General features: G+C 41.0%; 1 protein-coding gene across 6 annotated transcripts in view; it reads right to left on the bottom strand.

The window, feature by feature from the left end:
* dyrk1aa (dual-specificity tyrosine-(Y)-phosphorylation regulated kinase 1A, a) overlaps nucleotides 1–21,478 on the bottom strand; it is a 50,865-nt gene that overhangs the window by 7,712 nt on the left and 21,675 nt on the right. For 3 of the 6 annotated variants that reach the window (XM_084698239.1, XM_084698238.1, XM_084698243.1), the window contains exons 2-7: nucleotides 4,085–4,281; nucleotides 3,274–3,393; nucleotides 2,587–2,775; nucleotides 2,060–2,207; nucleotides 767–1,053; nucleotides 293–439 (exon numbers count right to left, since the gene is read on the bottom strand). In XM_084698239.1, coding sequence (XP_084554365.1) covers nucleotides 293–439; nucleotides 767–1,053; nucleotides 2,060–2,207; nucleotides 2,587–2,775; nucleotides 3,274–3,393; nucleotides 4,085–4,281 — 1,088 coding nt within the window. Of the gene's footprint in view, nucleotides 1–292; nucleotides 440–766; nucleotides 1,054–2,059; nucleotides 2,208–2,586; nucleotides 2,776–3,273; nucleotides 3,394–4,084; nucleotides 4,282–19,583; nucleotides 19,623–21,478 lie in introns of all 6 variants that reach the window. The other 3 variants (XM_084698242.1, XM_084698241.1, XM_084698244.1) reach the window with 2 other exon arrangements.

The following is a 21,478-nucleotide window of genomic DNA, read 5'->3' on the forward strand; positions in this document are numbered from 1 at the left end:
TATAAAGCCTGCCCTGGCAATTTCATTGGTACGCCCAGATTCTGGTTTCTGTAGTTGTTCCCCAATACGAGACCCTTCAGACCCAACTTCCTGACCCAATTTTTTTGTGGGCGGGGAGAAGTTGGGCTGGCAGCCAGGCTATCTTCATCTAGGCGTAAGATAATGAAATGTTTTCATACATGTCCCATGAAATGTGCCTTCTGCTAAACCCCCCATGTGTGGGTCTTGGCCAGGTCAGCACCAGCCATACAGAGAGCTCCTGCAGGAGGTCGGAAGGGGGGGGGGGGGCTACCTCGTTGGCCCCGCTGAACAGGGGCTCCCCGGTATGCATCTCCACCAGGATACAGCCCAGAGACCACATGTCTATGGCCAGGTCATACGGCATTCCCAGCAGCACCTCAGGGGAGCGGTAGAAACGACTCTGGATGTACTGGTATATCTGAGGGGGGGAGAAACACTTTGGATATTACCATTCAATAAGTTACCATCTCTGGATTTTAAGAGATGAACACTTTGAGTGCCTATGTATAGTGTGTTTAATACATGTTCATTTGTACATTGTATGTTACAAATCTACACAATATTTGTGGGAACACAGGACAAGAACCTTAACTACATCAAGCCTTCCCCAGCTCACTGACATCTGAACTGTATCGTTCGCAGCCCCATCCCACACACACACAGCCTCATCACACACACTCAGCCCCATCACACACACACACACACACACCCATCACACACTCTCTCAGCCCCATCCCACACACACCCTCTGGCCCAGCTGGCAGGAGCTGCCAAAGTCCACAATCTTGATGGCGCTCCTCTTGGGGTTGCAGAGCAGGATGTTCTCGGGCTTCAGGTCACAGTGGATGATGCTGAGCTCGGGCGTGGCCAGGAACAGCAGCGCCGTGCACATCTGCTGGGCAAACTTGCGAGTGAGGTTGAGCGAGACGCCGCGGAAATTGGTGTTCCGCAGTAGGTCGTACAGGTTGTAGGAGAGCATCTCAAACACCAAGCAGAGGTGGTTCCGGAACATAAAGTGGCGCTTCAGGTGAACTGGGGAGAGGGGGGGGGAAGGAGCCAATGGGAGAGAAGGAAAACAATGCCATGTAAGCTCAACAACCAATGGCTACACCAGATTATAGGACAAATATGATCACATAACCCTAAATACTAGTCTTATAAATAATATTAAAAACCCGCTCAACAGAATTCCTGCACGACTAGCATTCTACTGAACTGAAATATGTTTTCTGTGCATCATGTTCAGTGTTGGGTAACGTTACTTTTTAAAGTAACTAATTACAATTACTAGTTACATTCCTTGTAAAGTAACTAGTTACGTTACTTAGTTACTTTCTGTAGAGAGTAAGGCGTTAAGTTACTTTTGCGTTACATTAAGAAAAGTATTTTATTTCTAAGACAATTCACCTTGGTCACTCTTATGCCCAGAAGGCACATTTAATGGGCTGACCTCAGCAAAAGCAGATATTGCACTGAATACTCAGGGTCACTCGGATATAACATGATCAATCCTCATTATACAGCAAGACAGATCAAGGTAATAATCCACTATAATGAAAAGCAATATTTGCATGAAGTTCTTCAATCTAGAAACTCTTTAATCAATAAATAATGTTGTAAAATGTCAGGCAGAAGTCTAGTAGTTAGCTAGCTCTACAAGGGCTAGGTTTGAATCTCGGAGCAAAACGAAGCTAAGCTATAGCTAGGTTTATGGTAGCTAGCAAAATGGTGTTCACTTATGTACTGAACCAGACTATTTTACCCTTTGTAATATAGTTTGCACGCGTTACTTGTTTGAACAAGGAACTAGTAATGGATTCATTCAATTAAATAAGTAACGCGTCAAGTTACTCGTTACCTAACAAAAGTAGTCTGACTACTGTAACGCGTTACACCCAACACTGATCATGTTGTATTGAACTTGCCAAGGCAGTGTCTACAGTAGCACCCTGACCAGTGGAGAGATTGATAAGAGGGAGGTAAAGAGAGAAGGGGGGGGGGGAGACAAAGAGAGAGCGAGCGAGAAAGAGAGACTTACCTATGTAGTACTTCATCTCTGTGTCATGTTTGTTCATGAGCTCGAGGAGCCGAACTTCAATCTGGGCTTGATTTAGAAAAGCCTTCTTGTTCTTGATGATCTTAATCGCCACCCACTCCTGCTCAATACGGTCGTACGCTTTTACAACCTGGGAAGAACCCAACACAAATCACCGTAAACACACAGTCAGACGGGTGTAGTGCGAGTCTAACCATAAAGGGGGCCGGGAGGGGGGGCTCTGATTGATCATGCTTATACACAGACGCACTTATATACACACAGGGATATGGAGACGTCCAAGTTCTGCCGATTCAGCAGATGTCTGCTTCAAGAGAACAACATGCAACATTATAACAGTGTTTCTGGAAGGGCCTGGTGAAGGACCACTAGCGTATCTCTGAGGAGGTGACTCAACAACAAACTCTGAGTATGGACACTGCTCTGTATTGAGATGATGTGAGGATAGACGTGTAGATCTAACACACACACGCGCGTACTCACGCACACACACACACACGTTACCTCACCTGGCCAAAGGAGCCTTTTCCTATGAGGGAGTCGATCTCGTAGCGGTCCATCCATTTCTCGCCGTTCTTGACGATGTAGTCGTAGTTGTCATCGTCGTGGCCGTCATTGTAGACCTTCCTCTCCTTTTTGTGGCTGGAGTCCTCTCCCTGGCCCTGCTGGTGACGACGCTTCTTTTTTGCATAGTAAACCTGGGAACGACAGCGCTGTCAGTCCTGTGACTGGGCCACACCTGGGGCTCTGGTACTGACTGATGCTTGTCCACTAACTCTAAAGGCCATTGCACACTAAGTCCGAAATTCGTGTCTGAAATGTTCACATGTAAAAATAATTATAGTACGTCACGTTATGTCAATCACGCTTACGTACTGCCTCCTGTGTTTTTTGCATCCATAGCCAGCATTTTGATAGTTTTTTGGCAAGTCAGAGCCACCCAATATTGAGGTTGACCATTGCGAAAAAACGCATACGAACATTTCGGCCTTAACAGGTCAGAAAGTTGCAGTGGGATACAAGTGGAAAATAGTTGTTTTAAAGTTATGTATGACGTAGCCATGACGTGGTTGTGAAATGTGATGTGAGTTGTGTGTGTGTCACTGGCACAGAAACGACAATCTGTGAACGCTGGCCGTGCGTGACTGAGTACAGGGGTGAAGGTGTGGCTGTGGGACGGCTGGCGGTATAGCTACCTCGTTGATGTGTTTGTAGGTTTTGATGAGGTCAATAGAGAGTTTCCTCAGAGGAGCAGAGGACGGGTCGCGAAAACACTGGGGCATGCGCCTCTGTAACATGACAACATCAGGGGTCACCTTCGAACACAGGACACACACACACACACAGGAGATAAGAGGGGAAGGGGTAAAAAAAAAAAAAAAAAAAAAACACCACCGTAAAAAGTTATTGACAAGACAAACTCACCACAGCAGTCAGATCAGAAGTATTCATTGAAAAAGCTGCAGTGTTTCACTGCTGTGGGCCTGTCACGCGACTGTATAGAACTAGAAACACATGCTGCACTGAGCTACTCTGTGGTCAGGAGGTGGCATTCTAAGCATGGTCCATGACAAAGGTCTGCCATCAGACAAACGTATGATGGGAGCTGCTGAGCGTGTTCAGCAGCAGCCAGTAAATTATTTTTGGGTTATGGACTAGATGGTCAGCGGTAATAAAAATCGAGTGGAAAATCACCCTGTTTATTATTAGTCCCCATGCCTCACACACACAGGCTGTGATGTTCCCTGAGCCCCCACACCCCCACCCTCCTCTGACACATGGCTGGGGGGGGGGGGGGGGGGCGGGCGCGCTGAGAAGTCACTTTTTTCCAGGAAATGTGAGAGGGAAGGTTGCTTACATACTGCATGTTGTGTGTACCTCTCCAAGGAACAAGACTGGCATCTCAACACCAACACCTTTAACTCTGTATAGGACAGGGGTGAACTTGTTTTGGGTGTGGTTCGTGGGTGGGTGCACCCGTCAGCTCCTGGAGCTGGAGAGCCTCACCTGGCTGCCGATAGACTGCTGTGCCTGTTCGCTGTGAGGCAGCGCCGGCCCGGCCGGCTCGGTGGGCTGCTGGTGCCGCTCACTGTACTGCTGGTGAGAATGGGGCATGGGAGCAGCCATGGGAGGCCCGGCGGCGTGGAAGGAAAACGAGGGGGCAGGCCGGACAGACGAAGGTTTGCATGCTGAAGTCTCTCCTCCTTGAACAGAGCAGAGGGACGAGTGCCAGACGTGTTACATTGTGAAACACAAATACTGGACCTTGTTAGACAAATACTGGTTAAAACAATTTTATTCTGCTATGTCTATAATTGTAATTATTTTGACATGAAGGGATAGATGGCATCCTGGAATATACCTGGGTCAATTACATTGATCATCTAAAGAGGGTACAATTTCTGGGGAAATTATGGGGTGTGCTTGCGTTGGTTGCAGATGGGTGCGTTTTTTAAACTTACATTCATTGAGTGATTTTTGGGTAATTTAAAAAAGTATGCATTCTTATGTTTTATGAAGATTACATTGATAAGTTAAAAGTTTACATGTGTTGCAGCTCATTTGTACTTCAAAAATAATAAGAGTGTATAATAAAACAGTGATATATATATGTATATATATATATATATATATATATACACATATATATACACATATATTTCCCTCTATAAAAGCCTCCTTAAATCCTGGTAATTGATCCTGGTTCCTGGATCAACTGTAGCCCTGCAGGTTTTTAGATGTTTATCGTCTCCAAATGACTGGTTTGTGAAAACAAAAAATAAACAAAAGATAGATATAAAAAGATAGCCTACGACTATGTGGAAACGGATTATGAGGTTGAACGGATTAAATGAGTGAAAACTAAAAACAATTTCCCCATGATCTGTCCATATGAAGGATGCCTATGGCAACTAACTAGTGCTAATTAGAGTGCAGCCTCGGCATGTTAGCAGTTTTCACAAACAGATTGGCAAAGCTTAGGCTGTGGCATTGAAGACAGCGATGCACCACACAAGCTCCAGTTTAAATACATTATTTCATGTGACATTACTTACTGTACGTAAGTCTTGAACTGCTTAAATGTATGATGCTGCTAGTATCTTGGAAGTCGCTTTGGATAAAAGCGTCTGCTAGATGAATAAATGTAGTACACCACGGAACGATTACCTACTTGCTGAGCAAGTCTTACTAGCACGTCGTACCTTTGCATCGTTGCTCACGTGTGCTGACGTTGTGACGTTAGGTTAGCACTGAGTTCCCTTGTGCCACACACAATGCACTTTTTGCCACAAACGTTTTGTAAGCTCCCAAACCATAGCCTGGCTGCCAGCCCAACTTATCCCCTCCACAAAAAAATTTGGTCGAGAAGTTGGGTGTGGGATTGCTAGTTTTGGGAAAATATGTCCGAAAAGGAGCTGTTCGGACCAATCAAATTGTCAGGGTGGGCTTTATACGATGATGGACAGATGATCAACAGTAACGTAATCAACCACGTCAAAGGGCGCTTGGGTTGAATGTGTTCAACAAACAACATATTACGTTGCTCTGATTGGTCGTAGGTCTATCCAGTTGAGCAAAGAGGCATTTTTTTTCCGGGTTCGGTTGAAACACGCCCCATATTCACAGCCCAACGGAGCGGTTTCAGACTCATATTCTGACTAGAATTATGAGTATGACAACGTCAGGCTACCTAAACCATGCAACGGAACATAAAAAGTAAAAATACAAGCAACACAATTGCTAACAAGACGAGTCAGGTAGGTAGGAAGTCAGGTAAGGAGTCAGTTGGCTGAGCGGTTAGGGAGTCGGACTAGTAATCTGAAGGTTGCCAGTTCGATTTCTGGCCATGCCAAATGACGCTGTGTCCTTGAGCAAGGCACTTCACCCTACTTGCCTCGGGGGGAATGTCCCTGTACTTACTGTAAGTCGCTCTGGATAAGAGTGTCTGCTAAATGACTAAATGTAAGACAAACATTTTGACACCGGTGTAGTCCAAATATTGAGGAATCCTTAGGGGTGGGAAAATGAATAAATAATAATGTATATCTGAGAGAACAATGGTTGTGCTCGCTGAAGACTTGAGCATACCCAATTACTTTAGGAATTGGAAAGTTATTAGTAATTAGCTTCAAAGTTGGCACAAAAGGGACTGGTCTCTTGCACAAGGTCACAAAGCCATTGCACCCCAAGTATTTGCACAAAGTTTCTTCTGGGTCAGTGTGGCAGCCAACATAGCTATACACGGATGCTGTGGAAACACACCTCTGGTTCTTCCCATTGACATAGTGAGAAATCTCAGTAAGAAGCCTTTATTTCCCCCTGATATTATCATTACTTAGTGGAAAGTAACCTATCATTACATCAATAAAACTATTTAAGAGAGGATGTTAATGTGAGAGTGCAGGTGCTTGAGATCGATCGCTGTTCAATACTGGAGCTAGTCAATGGAAACATTACAAAGATTCATTGGTAAATGGGGCCATAAAAAGGAGCAGAGCCATGGAAGTGCAATCACGGCAATCAACAGACGGGTCATAAAATAACACACAGGCAAGCGCACACATACGCTCACACATGCAAAGTGTCCAATTTAGCCTTCAATGCTAACACCTCAGTCCATAAATATGACCACACAAACATTTCCCACTTGACCCACTAACTTAATGTAATGGCACAGGGCTAATTGACTCTCCCCATTCATAAGCTGCATGCAACACACTGTACTGAACAGACTGCCACAGACTTGAGATAATGCTGGTATGGCAGAGACCATTCCAGGGAGATGTCATGCCTGAATACTACTAGAATATTTCATCAGATCCTGCATGATGGCCAGGAAGAAGGAAAATAAAAGCCTGCTCTGTTCACCAGATTTAAGGTTAATAATTTATTGGTGAAACTAGCCCAAAGCCACAGCAACATTCTTCTACTGGTATAAGGGCAGAACAAATAATATTAAAAGTCAGTGTACTTCAATAAACATCTAGGTATGAAGATAGAAATAGCTTTAGAAACATAGGGTCAGGGCCACTGAAACAGCCTGAATACCGGACCAAGCAAACTAGCATTCACAGCAAGACTTGTACAGGGAATAGAAAAGTGGTTCCTCAATGAAATTCTATATGCATGGTGCAGTCAGCTTCACAAGAACATAGAAAGAGAAGTGAATGCAAAGTTGGACAGTAGACTTCCAGTAGTAAATTGGGAATTTTTAAGTGAATTAGTTATTAATATACATATGAGAGAGGACACTGGTTGAAGTAAAAAAAAAAAACAACAACAAAAAAACAATAGTTGAATAAGGACATCAGGACAAAACAAAGTAAGAATACTTCCAGACACAAACTATGATGTTTCCTGTCCCCTACTGCATGTAAAGTGGGGTGGGGTGGGCGGTGGAGGTCTGAAGCACACGGGAGAAATTAGATGCCAAAAATGATGTCAGAATGGCGTGCAGCTTGCTGATCAATCAGGTTTCATCCTAAATGGGAGGAGACCCAGAGGACACAGCCCACACAGTCATGCTTCTGTCACAAGGTTTCTCCAGCTTGCAAGCATTCTGGACACCGTATCTTCCTCTCTCCTTGTCTTTGTCTCTCAAACAGCTGGAGATTTCAGAGTAATAACAGAATGTAAGGAAACTGATCCTTGATAGGGCTGAGAAAGGATTAGGATAAAGAGCATTAGCCATCTTTGATGTTGCTTGGGAGAGGAGACAGAGGTGCTGGTGGGGGGGCTGTGTCTGGGTCATCTGCTGGCTAGTGACTCAGCATCGTGATGGGAGCAACGCCGAGCCTGCCTGTCCGCTTGCGTCGTCTGTTGCCTAGCCTTTCCCTCCACCTTCACACAATGAGGGCTGGGAAACTGCTGCGTCACCACACACACACACAAACTCATTCCCAAAAGTTGCTTGGGCAAGCACAGCTAAAAAAAAACAGTAAAAACAATGTTAAAAAAATAATGGGGAGAGACAAAAGGAGGGATGTGCAGTGAGAAATTAGCTACTGCTATAAGCAGCAATCCAACAGCACCTTTCCCTCAAATCTAGGGATGGGTATCGAGAACCGGTTCTGTAAGGACCCGGTTCCAAATTTCTCAAAACCCGAATATCAATAAGGTCCAAGCTTATCGATACCGCTATCGAGACCAAGTAATATAATGTAACGTTGGCTTATGTCTCGAGAAATAAGTAATGTTATTTAAATCAAATCGCTGGTGCACAAACATACAACGTATAAACTAATAAAATGACTAAATTCAATTGAATGGCCTGCCAACCGCCTTTAAACTAAACAAAGAAGGTTATTGCCTCAAGCGCTATAGGTAGCGAGCTCGCTTCATTTATCATTTTGTTGCTAGCTACAATGGCAGAACGCACAAAACGGTCAAAGGCTTGGCTACATTTTATTAAAGCCAAAGATAAAGACGAAGCAAAGTGCAATATATGTTCTAAAGTAATTTATTGTAAAGGGGGGAAAACAACTGCGATGAAAAAGCACCTCAACGTTGTGCATCAGATAAAGATAAAAAGCAGTACTTCGACTGGTTCATAGTCGCAACGGTGCAAACTCCAGCTGCCTTTGCAGGACAATCATCTGGTGAGCGCACCACAACTTCGTAGCGAGTCTCCGTCGTTGACAATAATAAGCCAATTCAGGGCTCAACAGTGCAACTATTTCACGCGCATATGCCCCTAAAATTTGATGTGTGTGCGAACTGCAAAAATTATTTACGAGTACATTGTGTGAGTATAGACAAGCCTCCCCCCCTCACTGTTGATCATTCAAAACATAGCCACCGCAAGCATGGCTCTGTGTGATGCTTAAACATTGTGTTAAACAAAAACAGAGACAGAAGAAAATAGGGATAAGATAAGGAAGGTTTGGGTTTGGTTAGCTGGTCATTTAGCTATATCAGGTGCATTTTGTTGAAACGTGTTCAACTTTTCATAAAGTCGATGAGCTTGACAATGTCACTTCGTCAACCAACCAATCACAGTCTAGTTACTCATCCAGGTTGTGGACAGACTTAGATATAGCCAGAGTCAGATCCATTGTGCCTATTTGCGCCTTTTAGCCAGCCTCCTCCTGAGAGCAACACGTTCTCCTTGTTCTATTTTAAATCTGTTTTACTTAAGAAATAGAAAAGTATCGATAGTGGTATCGATAAAGACTCGAATCGTTAAGCAGTCTCAAAAATGGTATCGATATCGATAAAAATTTACGATACCCATCCCTACTCAAATCCCTGTAATCTCTTAACACATCACTCTGGATTCTAGTTGATCTAATCCTTGCTGTTTACTGCTCTGCTTCTCTGTAGCTGTAGTCAAATTACTTTAGATACAAATGTAATACATCACAACTAGGGGTGTAACAATATATCGCAATACAAAATTGTTACAATATGCATTGTAGAGTTGTGGAAATATTTTTACAATACGATATCCGTTTGATCCTATTGGTTGAGCAACCAGCACGCGACCTACTCTGCTTCTGCATCATGCGTGCATTCATTGCATTCACAGAAATTGCTTGAACGGATTTAACTAAATTATATGTACAACAAAGATTTTTTTTGAAAATGTTCAGGAAATAAATCTCAAGTACATTTCACTTTAATTTAAAATGTTGTTCAAAATTTAGTGATATGTATTGTATTGTACACCCAGTATCGTGATACGTATTCAATCGTGAGCTGAGTGCATTGTTACACCCTAATCCCAACGTAAATCAAACACTTTTATATATTTGGCAAATGGATGAGGGTAAAACCTATCAAACCAATTAGGCTACCTTTGCAACAAGGATAAATAGAAAAACAACAGATCATTGTTTACAGTCTTATGTTCAAAATACGAACATACATCTACAAATAAATACAACTATTTATTTCCAATACAGTTTGTTAAACCTGTTTGTTAATCAAGATAGAAACATTAGAAGTCTAAACTACTAAATAAAATAAAAAACAACTGATACACAAATGCCACGTATACCTAAAATGACAAGCAGTTATTTGCTTTCCCTCCCATGATAAAGAAATGATAAATTAATGACACTAAATCAAAAGTTTTGGCTTTTGACTTAACACAGTAAAAATAACTTAAAGATCCTGTAAAGTGGAATTAAAAACGAGTTTCCAGTTCACCACACCACAGAATAATGTGGAAGCTACGTCAAGCCGAACAAAACAGTATAGAATTTGAATGTATTTGTTCAATGAGTGAAACATACAGATGCATATAAATGAAATTCCCCTGAGCTGTAACACAGAAGTAAACATTTTCAGCAGAGACAGCAGACAGTGAGCTCTCCAACTAATTCTAGCACACTCGCTACCATTTCACCAAAATACCATCATTCTACACCGAGTAGCCTGATATCAAGTTAGCGGTTTGCACTAATTATAGTAGATGCGGTTTGCATAGTATTATAGCAGAAATACCTCTGGAAAAGTTATCTAGTATAATTATATACTGAACTGCTGGCAGCGGTGGATGGTCCAGGTGCAACCGGAGGACGAACGGCCGGGGGCCGATGCTCGGTACGGCTCCGCACTGCAAGAGAAGCCCTGTGTTCGTGAACCCCATCTGTCTCTGGTCCATGTTAAAACTGTCCGCCGTGAAATGGTCAGTGGCGCAGAGGCGGCTGTTGGAGTTTATCCAAAGCTTTCCATGAGCCTGGCTCTTCACAAAAATCTATCCACCTATTTTTCCTTTCATTATCAACAGGGAACTTAAATGGCGTTGCAGCGCAGCTGGAGTTCTTGCATCCAGGGAAGATGCAGTTGCGGGTGGTGGGAGACATCCTGAAGCTAGCTAGCTAGCTGATGTAAGCTACAATAACAGTACAGCAAGAGGAGCCACTCAGTGATCTGACATAGATGGGACGAAATGACGTAGATACGGCATTTTTGAGAGAAGGGAAACTGTTCTTCGGTCTAAAGGCCGACATATGCTTCAGCGTTTTTCGAAAAACGGACACATGGGAAAGCCCTCGTCTCCGTGGAACGCCCTCTACGGGCTCTCCGTCAACCCTCCGAGAGCCTCGGAGAGCTTGACGTGCACCTCCTCAATTCACGAACTATCCGTCGTAATTTCGGAGAGCTACAGAGAGCTACGGAGAGCTACGGAGACCCCCTTGGCTGTGATTGGTCGTGGGGTTGCCGTGATAAACAGGACAAACAGAATCCTTTGACTGCCATTGCTGTACGTTTTTACAATTCATATTTCAGCTAAACAGTACAATCAGCATCTGAATTAAAATGTGACGAGAAATGGGCAGTGTAGTTGCTGAAAATTTGAATATTTTATTGATTAAACGGCTTATTTGTACATTTCCTCCAACTTCCTGGTAACCTATGTAAATAAACACTCGACGACGTCTTACAAAAAAACATTGCGCCACCTATTCTTCTGGCGGTGAATTGTTTTCAGCACCCACAACCTAGGGAGAACCATGAACTCAGTCTATCCGTCCGTATCCGTGCGTATCCATGCGCTTACCCATCCGTAAACGGAGACGCAGAAGCATATTTCGGCCTTTTCTCCACATTTCAGTGCAACAAAGTTTTAGCGCTTTGCTATTCAGGTTTGCTTTCAGGAACTAATTTCACACATATATAATGTACTTAGAAGCAAAACATGGAATTTACGTTAAGGGATCTTTAATTAGCACTTTTGTACGATTCCACCAAAACCTTTAAGCATCAACTAAAAGGCAGAATTTACACACAACTAAGAACAACCAGAACTTTCTGAAAAATACCCTAAGATTCAAATTAATCTTACATGTTAAATATACCACTTCAAACATTAACAGCATTGCCATTGACCTAATTAAGGGGCAAGTTTTCCCGCAGCGATTTGCAGTTAAGGCGGTCGCCTTAACAACACACACTTGCCGCCTTGACTACGTTGCCAAAAAAATAAAATAAATAATTAGCAATATTTGCCGTGTTTCCGCCAGTTTTCTCCCTTTCATTCGAACGGCAGTCTCCCTTCTGTAGAGCAGTGGTTCCTAACCCTGGTCCTCAGGGCACGCTTGTCCTGCATGTTTTAGATGTTTCCCTGCTTGATTTAAATGAATGGTCATATGGCCTTCCCCCCCAGTGTTTTTTTATTGTATTTGTTTATTCAACATAATTTAACACAAGGGCGTCGCTAGACCCTTTTTACAGGGGCACGTGCCCAGCATAAATCTGCTTTTTAACAAACCAAAAACACAAAGCATGCATTGACTATAGATGTCCCTGCCAAAGCTGATATCAAACTTGCGTCCCTGAACTGTGGATTAAGCGAGGGGAGTTTCTATAGCCTAATAGTTCATGGTGCGCAACAAGCTTGGAAGAAAGGATATGAATAGGGGCCTGTGCCCCAGTAGTCTAACAACGCCACTGAGTTAACAATTAATGCTAGACAACTAGCAACTTTCACTCCGATAGAACTAGAATAGTTTAAGAAACATGTATATAGTTAGTTCATATTTTTTTTTAATACTGTGACATTATAGACTATGTAAGCACGCCACGGATTAAAAGGCTTGGTAGTCAAAGCTAGGTAGACCCAGAGCCATATAAAAAGAGAGTTGGGACACTTCCATAGACTTCCATTGTAGTCCCAAACATTGTATTTTACAACGTTCAACCCCATTAATGTTCAGTGTTACGAATCAAGTTAGCTGATTTTGAAAAAAAGTTTTAAAATAATGCAGTAATTTGATCAATTTACCAGCTAACTTGCTTCGTAACAATGAACATGAATGGCGTAAAAGTTTGTGAAAGACCCAGAGAAACACATTTCCGACGAGGCAAAATACCGGACAATTTTGGAATTATTGCCGGACGCATTTTTTAGGTCTCAAAAAGAGTTTTATATAGCCAGCTTTACTTTTAGTTTATTGTAAGATATAGTTTGTTAGATTCTAAATGCACATCTGATTCGAGCTAGCAACAATGAATTGCAGATTAAGGGGTCCCCCATATTCCGGCTAGCTGTCGACACTCGGCAGGAATTTCAGGTCCCCTCACTAAAACCAACAATCCTCTCACTGGACATATTGCATAATAAAATGTTTTATTGAATGCAATTGGTTGCCTCGTATATTCTGTTCTATCTACCAAACTCTCTCTTGTCTTAAATTGAGCTGATGTGAGCTACAGTATGGTAGTGAGCATTGCCATTTCTAACTCTGCTTGACAATAATGCTGCCTAGTGTTATAATTTAATGTAATACATAAATGTTAAGTATCAGACATACATAATACAACACATTTTCTGCGGGAAACCCTGAGTGGCATGTCAATATTAATACATATATAATATATATATATCATATATATCATATATATAACACATATATATATATATATATATATATATATATATATATATATATATATATATATATATATATATATGTTTTATTAAATACTAATTGTTGTCCAACAACTTTTACAGAATATTAAGTAAACTAAATATCCTTTAAATAAAAAATATATCTAGCATAGCCTTTGAACTTTGAACTAGCTTAATTATCTTCCTCAAAAGGCAAATTAATCTAATATACCTTATATTTTCCAATGCGAGTACAATTTCAATAAGAGAACAATTTAATTACACTTTGCATTTTGTTCGGGTGAAGCGTCCTTTAAACATCAGTAGTACAGAGACTTCAACTTCACTCTAACAGACACAACATACAACTAAAAATATAATTTAATACATAAATGATTTCCTTTTTGGGTACATTACATAATTGTATGTTGACTACAAGCCTGCTGATCCATCACAGCAAATGGTAAACCAGCTTATGCAGATATACCACATAAAACAATGACATTTTAAGACATAGACTTATGAGTCCTATGATATCCTTGTTACTTTTCAGTAGGCCGAGGTCTAGGGAACTAAATACTGCCAGAAACACACTTGCCAGATTTCTTATATAATTTTATCTTCTTGTATATGATTCCTCATCAGTGCACATTTCCCCAGGTCTTATTCAAAGTGTAGTTACAGATGTTCACAATTCAACAATGAAACATTTTATCAACACAACTGCATGAACATAGACCATTTAGTTACTGAACAGCACATTTGCAAATTGAATTTTAACAGATGGGTTAGGCAGAGTTAGAAAACAAGAAGGTAGCAGCCATGATAGATATCAGAAAGACATTCACTGATTTCCGGTAGCATTGGTTGCTTTACTTGTCTGATTCAACAGAGCACTGAAAGCAAGCCTAAAGCCCTGTAATCGAATCTTCTCAGTTCTATTTTGAAATCTCAGTCTGTCTGCAGTGAGTGGGAATTCTGCAGATCATTAACTACTCATTTATCAACGTCTCTCACCAGGCAACACAATGCAGCAGAATCACACAGAGTAACCACCCCTCTGAACCCCAGCAACAGTACCTAATTAGCATAGCCTACCACTAGGAAGAAACTGTGCGATTGGGCAAGCCGTAGAAAGCACAAGCCAATCAGAAGACAGTATGCAAATAACCTACTTTTGTTGCCAGGGCAGAGCTCCCATCTATTGTCCAATAGGAAAACAAGTAATAAACAAGAAATGAAATTTCACTTTGTCACATTTCCAAGCTCTTTTTTAACACATCGTTTGCTGGATGAAATAAATGTGGGATTTCAGAAGCAGGAGTCGATGTCTCAAGAACAAAACCCCAGCAACTGACCTAAGATGGAGAAGGACAGCAGAGCCCAACAACTGATGGGATAGAATGACCTATATCCTGGCTGCTTTTTTTGTGTGCCCAAATATCAGACCTACAGTTAGTGATCAGAGAACAATTTTTAAATGAACACCAATAGGCATATAATTGATCATACTTTTAATTAGCAGCACAAACTAGAACATTACAAACAATGTGATTAAATTATGTACAACTTTAAAAGATTATAGTACTAACAAGATTATGTTTTCCCATTTCTGAACAATTATATACTATAAATAAAAGCCTATTTAAACTAGCCTTTAATACAATCTTAGCACAAGACATTAATGCCAAATCTAAAGCTAGCTTGGTTGATTGTACTCAGCAGCATGAGCATGGTGTTGGGAAACGCAACAAGGCTGAGACAGCGCATTTACGATTGCTTTTACAGTAAACTGGCATTCCAATTTCTCCTTGACAGGCAGGTATAATCAAACACAAATACTCTCTGGGAAGGAAGGGCCCATGTCTTTTCTCTCCAAACTGGCATGAGGTTCTGAGGCAACTTCAATACTGTTGATAGTTGTTCTACTGCAGTGTTTTTCAAAGTCTGGTTCGCGACCCACGGGTGGGGGATCAAAATTGGGTCAGCAAAAATGCTTTTATAATGATTTTGTCAGGCAGTGCTCGAAGTGGCATTTTACATTTTATTCTTAAGCGTACTGGCACTTTTGCTTACGTACCGCTATTTCTCGCATGTAGCCGGCCCGGTACTCTACCACTGACAGAGAAAGCGTCAGTGTCAGAGAGATTGGTAATGACCCTAGCGTTACAACATATCAGAAGTTTGCTTCTCCACAGACGCTAGTTCGAAAAAGCTGTCTGATGCCTGATTAAGTGCGTAACAGTTTTCACTGCTGAAAACCTAGAAACTAAAAAGTGTCGAGTTTCGGAGTTTGTAAATCGTTATGTTAACCTGGCTTCAGAAAAGTACTATAAGAATGCGTGTGCCAGAGCCAGACACGTCAACAGAGTTGGGATACGATACAAATCATGAGCTTCAAACTTTAAACACATTCAATACAGATGCATGGCCGCGGGAACTAGGGGTGCTGATGGTGCTGCAGCACCCCCTGACAGCACAATATTTAAAAATGATACGACATGAAAATCCACCACCGCGGCACAGCCCCGCAGTAGCAGACTGGCCATTGGGAGCACTGGGAGAAGAATAACAATGGAAAACCAGGCTAAGAAACGTAAGGGTGGGGCTGAAAAATTGAGAGAAAACGATATCACCGATATCGATATAGACAAGGTTTTACCAATTAAAAAACAGCTATGTTTACATAAAGCTTAATTATTTTACGCTCAAATAAAGGCCCAAAAAGTTGGCTAGCGCGCTAAGCACGTGGGCATTAAGTATCAAACTCCCGAACTAGCATCACATCAAACACAGACTGTGCATGCATTAGCAGGGCAGCTGTGGTGGCGTATATTATTACTGATGACAATTAGAACAAATTATTCAGTTTTAACTTGTACAAATAAATAATAACAATAAGAAAACTTTATATTTGCAAACACCCTTTTTCATATCATGTGGGTCGCGATGGTTTGTCATTTTGAAAATGTGGGTCGCCGAAAATAAAGTTTGAAAACCACAGGTGAGCAAATTTTAGAGGAAAGTATTTAGCTGGAGTGGTAGTTCCCCCGTTACTGATTTATTTCATGTTAATCTGATCTAAATCAAGGTAAAGCTATATTTAACATTTGCAATTAACTTTTTAAGTCAAGCATTGTGTCAAGCACTGAGGATGTGCAATGCAGTGAGAGGTATTCCCCAATATAAAACACAAAAATCAATGAGAGAGAGGGAGGGGCAGAAATGGAAAGGAGAGGGAGGGATCAGTAGCCAACCTGTAAGCATCCTTTTCCTTCATCTCATGCTGGTGGATTAGAGAAGCAACAAATCACTGCATACCAAAGATGCACATTTTTTATTTATTTTTTTATTTACAATTAAGGAATGATTCAACCTGATGATGAACAATATTTCCCTTTCTGTTTACATTGATGCCAATATCCTTGTGGTTTTTAAGATTCTGAATAAAATATTCAAAAAAGGTGTGAGGATATGCCGCCAACCCGCTCATGCAAGCTCAAGGCTGGTTAAGAACCCTTCATCCACCCTCAGGGCTCCAGACTAACTTTTTTTAAGAGGAGCACAGTAGCCCCTGACTGAACATTTTTGGAGCGCAAACAGAACATTTAGGGGCACACCTTATATTGACCTGCAATGCATTTATTAATGTAACTAGAGAGGGTACAATTTAGTGGCAATGGTTTAGACCCTGTTTAGGAGTGCTCAAGCACCCCTAAATTTAATCTCAGCACCCCTAAAAATAATATATTTTTAAAATATATTGTTTATTATCATTTGATGCTGGTAGTTCATGAAGAAAGGGACATATTTTAATTCAATATTTTGCATAATAATACATAAATGTATCAATTGTTATCCAGTGAAATTAGGGATTTATATTAGCAAGGGGTTTACGTTCAGCACTTTTGCAAGGCACTGTATTCATGTCACATTCTTATTGGGGGCTGAGCCCCCCTAAAGGTCTGATCCTAGAATCGCCCCTGGGACAATTTGGTCGCAGTCTGGAGCCCTGACCCTATACTGATTTAGCAATTTTATATTTGAATTAACAAGAATACATAATGCAGCAGCAATGGTATCAACAATGCTTTTATATGAAATAGCAGAACATGATCCAAACACTTACGAACTTTATTGTAAACTTGTGATTAAAACTTCAACAATCAACAAGGCTTGAGTTTGAAGTTGTCAGGGATATTTTGTTGAAAGTGCGTGAAAGGTTGTGAAAACCTTGTAGTAACGAAACAGTACGATTTGATTTATTGTTGTTTTAAGTTTGGGAGTCAGATGGCTGAGTGGTTAGGGAATCGGGCTAGTAATCAGAAGGTTACCAGTTAGATTCCCGGCCGTGCCAAATGATGTGTCCTTGGGCAAGGCACTTCACCCTACTTGCCTTGGGGGGAACGTCCCTGTACTTACTGTAAGTCACTCAGGATAAGAGCGTCTGCTAAATGACTAAATGTAAATTGCACTTTTTATTTAGAAGGATGGCTATTAGTGATCAGACACAGTTCAATTGGTTGTCAGATAATCCAACTTCGCTTATGGTTTTATTCCCCCCCGATGCAAACAACAACTGAATGTTGTGTCTGTAATTGGTTGACACTGTAATTGGCTACATTTAAAAGCACGGCACTTTTTTTTTCAAAATAAATTACACAGAGGTTCACAACCAATCCAATTATAAAATATAGCAGCAAGCAGTGATGTGGGTCCTCCGCAAAATGGCAAAATATTATAAACATGTACACTAGAAGATTGAGACTTGGACAAGGAGAACAAAACTACTTCATGTTTGGCCAACAACAATAGGCTGAATGGGGATTTGAACTCATGAGCATAAGGTTACAAATCAGTCTCATTTATATTTTAGTCATTTAGCAGACGCGCTTATCCAGAGAGACCTACAGTTAGTACAGGGGAATTCCCCCAAGGCAAGTAGGGTGAAGTGCCTTGCCCAAGGACACAACGTCATTTGGCACGGCCAGGAATCGAACTGGCGACCTTCAGATTAGTAGCCCGATTCATTAATTGCTCAGCCACCTGACTCCTCTCGAGCCTCTTTGCTACACACCAACTGCTGAGATTTTATGAACAGTAAGGGCTAGGGCTGGGCGGTTTGATATATACACATTGTAGGCTATTTAAGCTCTTAGCTTTGTTGATGTAGTTCAGCTTCCACACTGACTCTTGAAATTCAACTATTTCTTTGATTGCTTCACAACGTTCAAACGTAATCTCCCGCATTGTATGTAAGCACTGAGCTTTGTTAGATGATGCAGTTCAGCTTCCAATCGGAACGCTCGTAACTTTTTTGGGTCTTGTTTTTAACAAAAGTTTTGTCTCATGCAAGGCAGTTGTTTTTGTTTGTAATAAATAGTCGAGTGTGATGATGAATTATGATATAGTTTTGTACCATTTCTTAATTGAATTTACAGAATAATTACTATACCGTGATACATACCGTAACCGTGATATACAATTACTCATACCGTGATAGAAGATTTTAGCCATATCGCCCACGCCTGGGCTGAGTATTAGCTTTTTATAGGATATTGAAACTCTTCTTGAGTTGATCTCTTTACAGAATCTCAGTCAATGCACAACTAACAAAAGTCACCGGGCTACGGCAGAGCTCATGTTCAGCTCCTTGCGAGAATAGCCTGTGACAGTACTAGGGCTGTCCCCGACTAAGATTTTCTTTGGTCGACCAAGACTTGACGAAAACGTCTGAAAATCGAAATCGAAATTTGAAACATTTTTTCTTAATTAAAAAACAAACAAAAAAAACGTGCAAACATTTTCGCAATCAGACTCGATGGCTGCTGGACATTGCAGATTCAGCCGCTAATAGCCTACTAATAATAAGACTCATATCACCAGTCCTATTGTAACCGGATGACGATGGTATTTAGTATCAATGTAATACAAATTTAAAATATTGTTTGTTTAACATGCAAATCATCAGAGCGTGCATATCACTGCCTGAACTTGCAGCATGCAAATTTACATAGAAGCTGAGTGGGGAACGGTGCAAAAGAGAAAGATTTTGTTGTCTTGGCCGGAGAAGATAATGTAATTCGCTTTGGATGTTATTCTTATAATAGGTATTCATTGTTCAACCCAGCGCGTTAGCATGAGTGAAGTAGGGCTATGCCAACTTACGTTTTTCAGGTGGTAGGCTACATCATATTCGACTTCAAACTATGAAAAATAAACAAAACGCAGATTAACGAAAGGGAACAGTAACACCTTTTCTATTAAATTATATATTTTTAGAGTTGCTTTATTTGTCTTAAATAATATAATCTACAATTTCTGTAGAACATTTAGTTAATTCAGCAATGATGACACAAGCGGGAATCAGATCTCACACTCATACGGCAGCTCGGCTAAAAACATCTTAGTCGACCAAGAGCATATCAGAAAATCGACTAGTCGACTGAGTGGGGACAGCCCAAGACAGTACAGCAGCCGACTCTCTGGTCCCATTAAACTACACAACATGCACAATCAGGGTGACCAACAAGGTTATAATAACTAACAAACAATAACATTACAAACATCTAACCCTCGCACGGCGGTTTAAAACAGCTGTAATCCAATGATCTTTTGACATATCAAGGTGAAATTGCGCATGGTACTTCAGAACAATGTCATCCTGTTTAACTAAACAGATATTCAAATTTAAGACAGGCTGAAACACTGTGGCTGGATTAGAATCTACGAACTTATACTTTGCAGGTCACCGTACCAGTCCATTGAGCTATTCTCAGTGTTGAATATTGTCATGTTCAGTTACTGTATAAAAAAGTAAGCCGTTTCCTGTGGTAAGCATTGTTAAATTCAGTCAAGGTTGAAACAGCTCTAATTCAATAATATTTTGACATACCAAGGTGAAATTGCTAATGGTAGTGAAGTCATCTTGAACATTAGGTTTGAAAAACCATCAGTCAAAATTCTATTTGATTTTTTGATACAAAGAAATTGAGGCAATGTGTACATTTACATAAATACATTTCTTTCAGCCATTTTGTATTTGATTTACAGTGTTTCCCACAGATTAGGAAACAATTTGGGGAACCCACTTGTCTAACGTGTGCTGACGTTGTGACTGTCTGTGTGTGTGACAGAGAGACGGACGGAGAGCGGGAAAGGAAATGCAGCCGAACGAATACGCTGCGTGTTGTAAATATCGTTAAAAAAATAATAATAAAGAAACACAATATGTGGCGGCCGGTGTTGATTCTGTGGCGCACCGCCACAAATTAGTCTGTGTGGGAAACACTGATTCAATTGTCCCAAGTAACGTTTTTAAATACATCAATTGTACATATCTGTTCAAAATGTCAAGTCAATTGGACCTTTGGTTCAAGAGAAGAGGAATTTTGAAGGTTTTCCCAAATTATCACTGTACAGTAGGGGATGGGCATAATTAATCGACGATTGCTTATCGATCATTTAGAATTTCGTCTGACATTATTTGTTCATCAATAAAACTAATGAGAGTTCCGTTGCGTAGTCTGAGTCTTGAAAGGATGCAACATAGCGAAATCCATTGCATTCCTTCAAGATATAGTATGTGGCAGCAATTAAACATTTTACCAAACAAAGCCAATGTTTGGAAAAAAACACCACAAGCCTACTCAGTTACCGGCGAGTTTCCATGTATTCCAAAAGTAAACATGAAGAGGTCACGGCGAAGTGTAGCGTGAGACCATTTAGACTTAAAAATTACTTTGTTCCCTGCCAACACTGCAAAGCTGAGTATAAATACAACTCCTCCACGACTCAAATGATGTACCACTTGAAGAACGTACATCCGACACTGGGTAGTGGCGGTGCATCCTGCTCTCGGTGTTAGCACGGAGGAGCTGCGATGCATAACGAGCAGAGAAAATTACCCAACGGATCTGCAAGTCCATGGAGATGGATACGCTACCCTTAAGTACTGTTGAGGGCGAAGGATTTTATGAAGCTTTGTTAATTAGCCGGAAAAAAAACGAGGGTCAGTTGTGTTTGAGCACCGGCTTCTAGCTGTCGGCTCTGCTAGGAGTTAC

The sequence above is a fragment of the Hypomesus nipponensis genome, chromosome 5, assembly GCF_054491055.1.
Source record: "Hypomesus nipponensis isolate SF chromosome 5, ASM5449105v1, whole genome shotgun sequence".
Classification (NCBI taxonomy): domain Eukaryota; kingdom Metazoa; phylum Chordata; class Actinopteri; order Osmeriformes; family Osmeridae; genus Hypomesus; species Hypomesus nipponensis.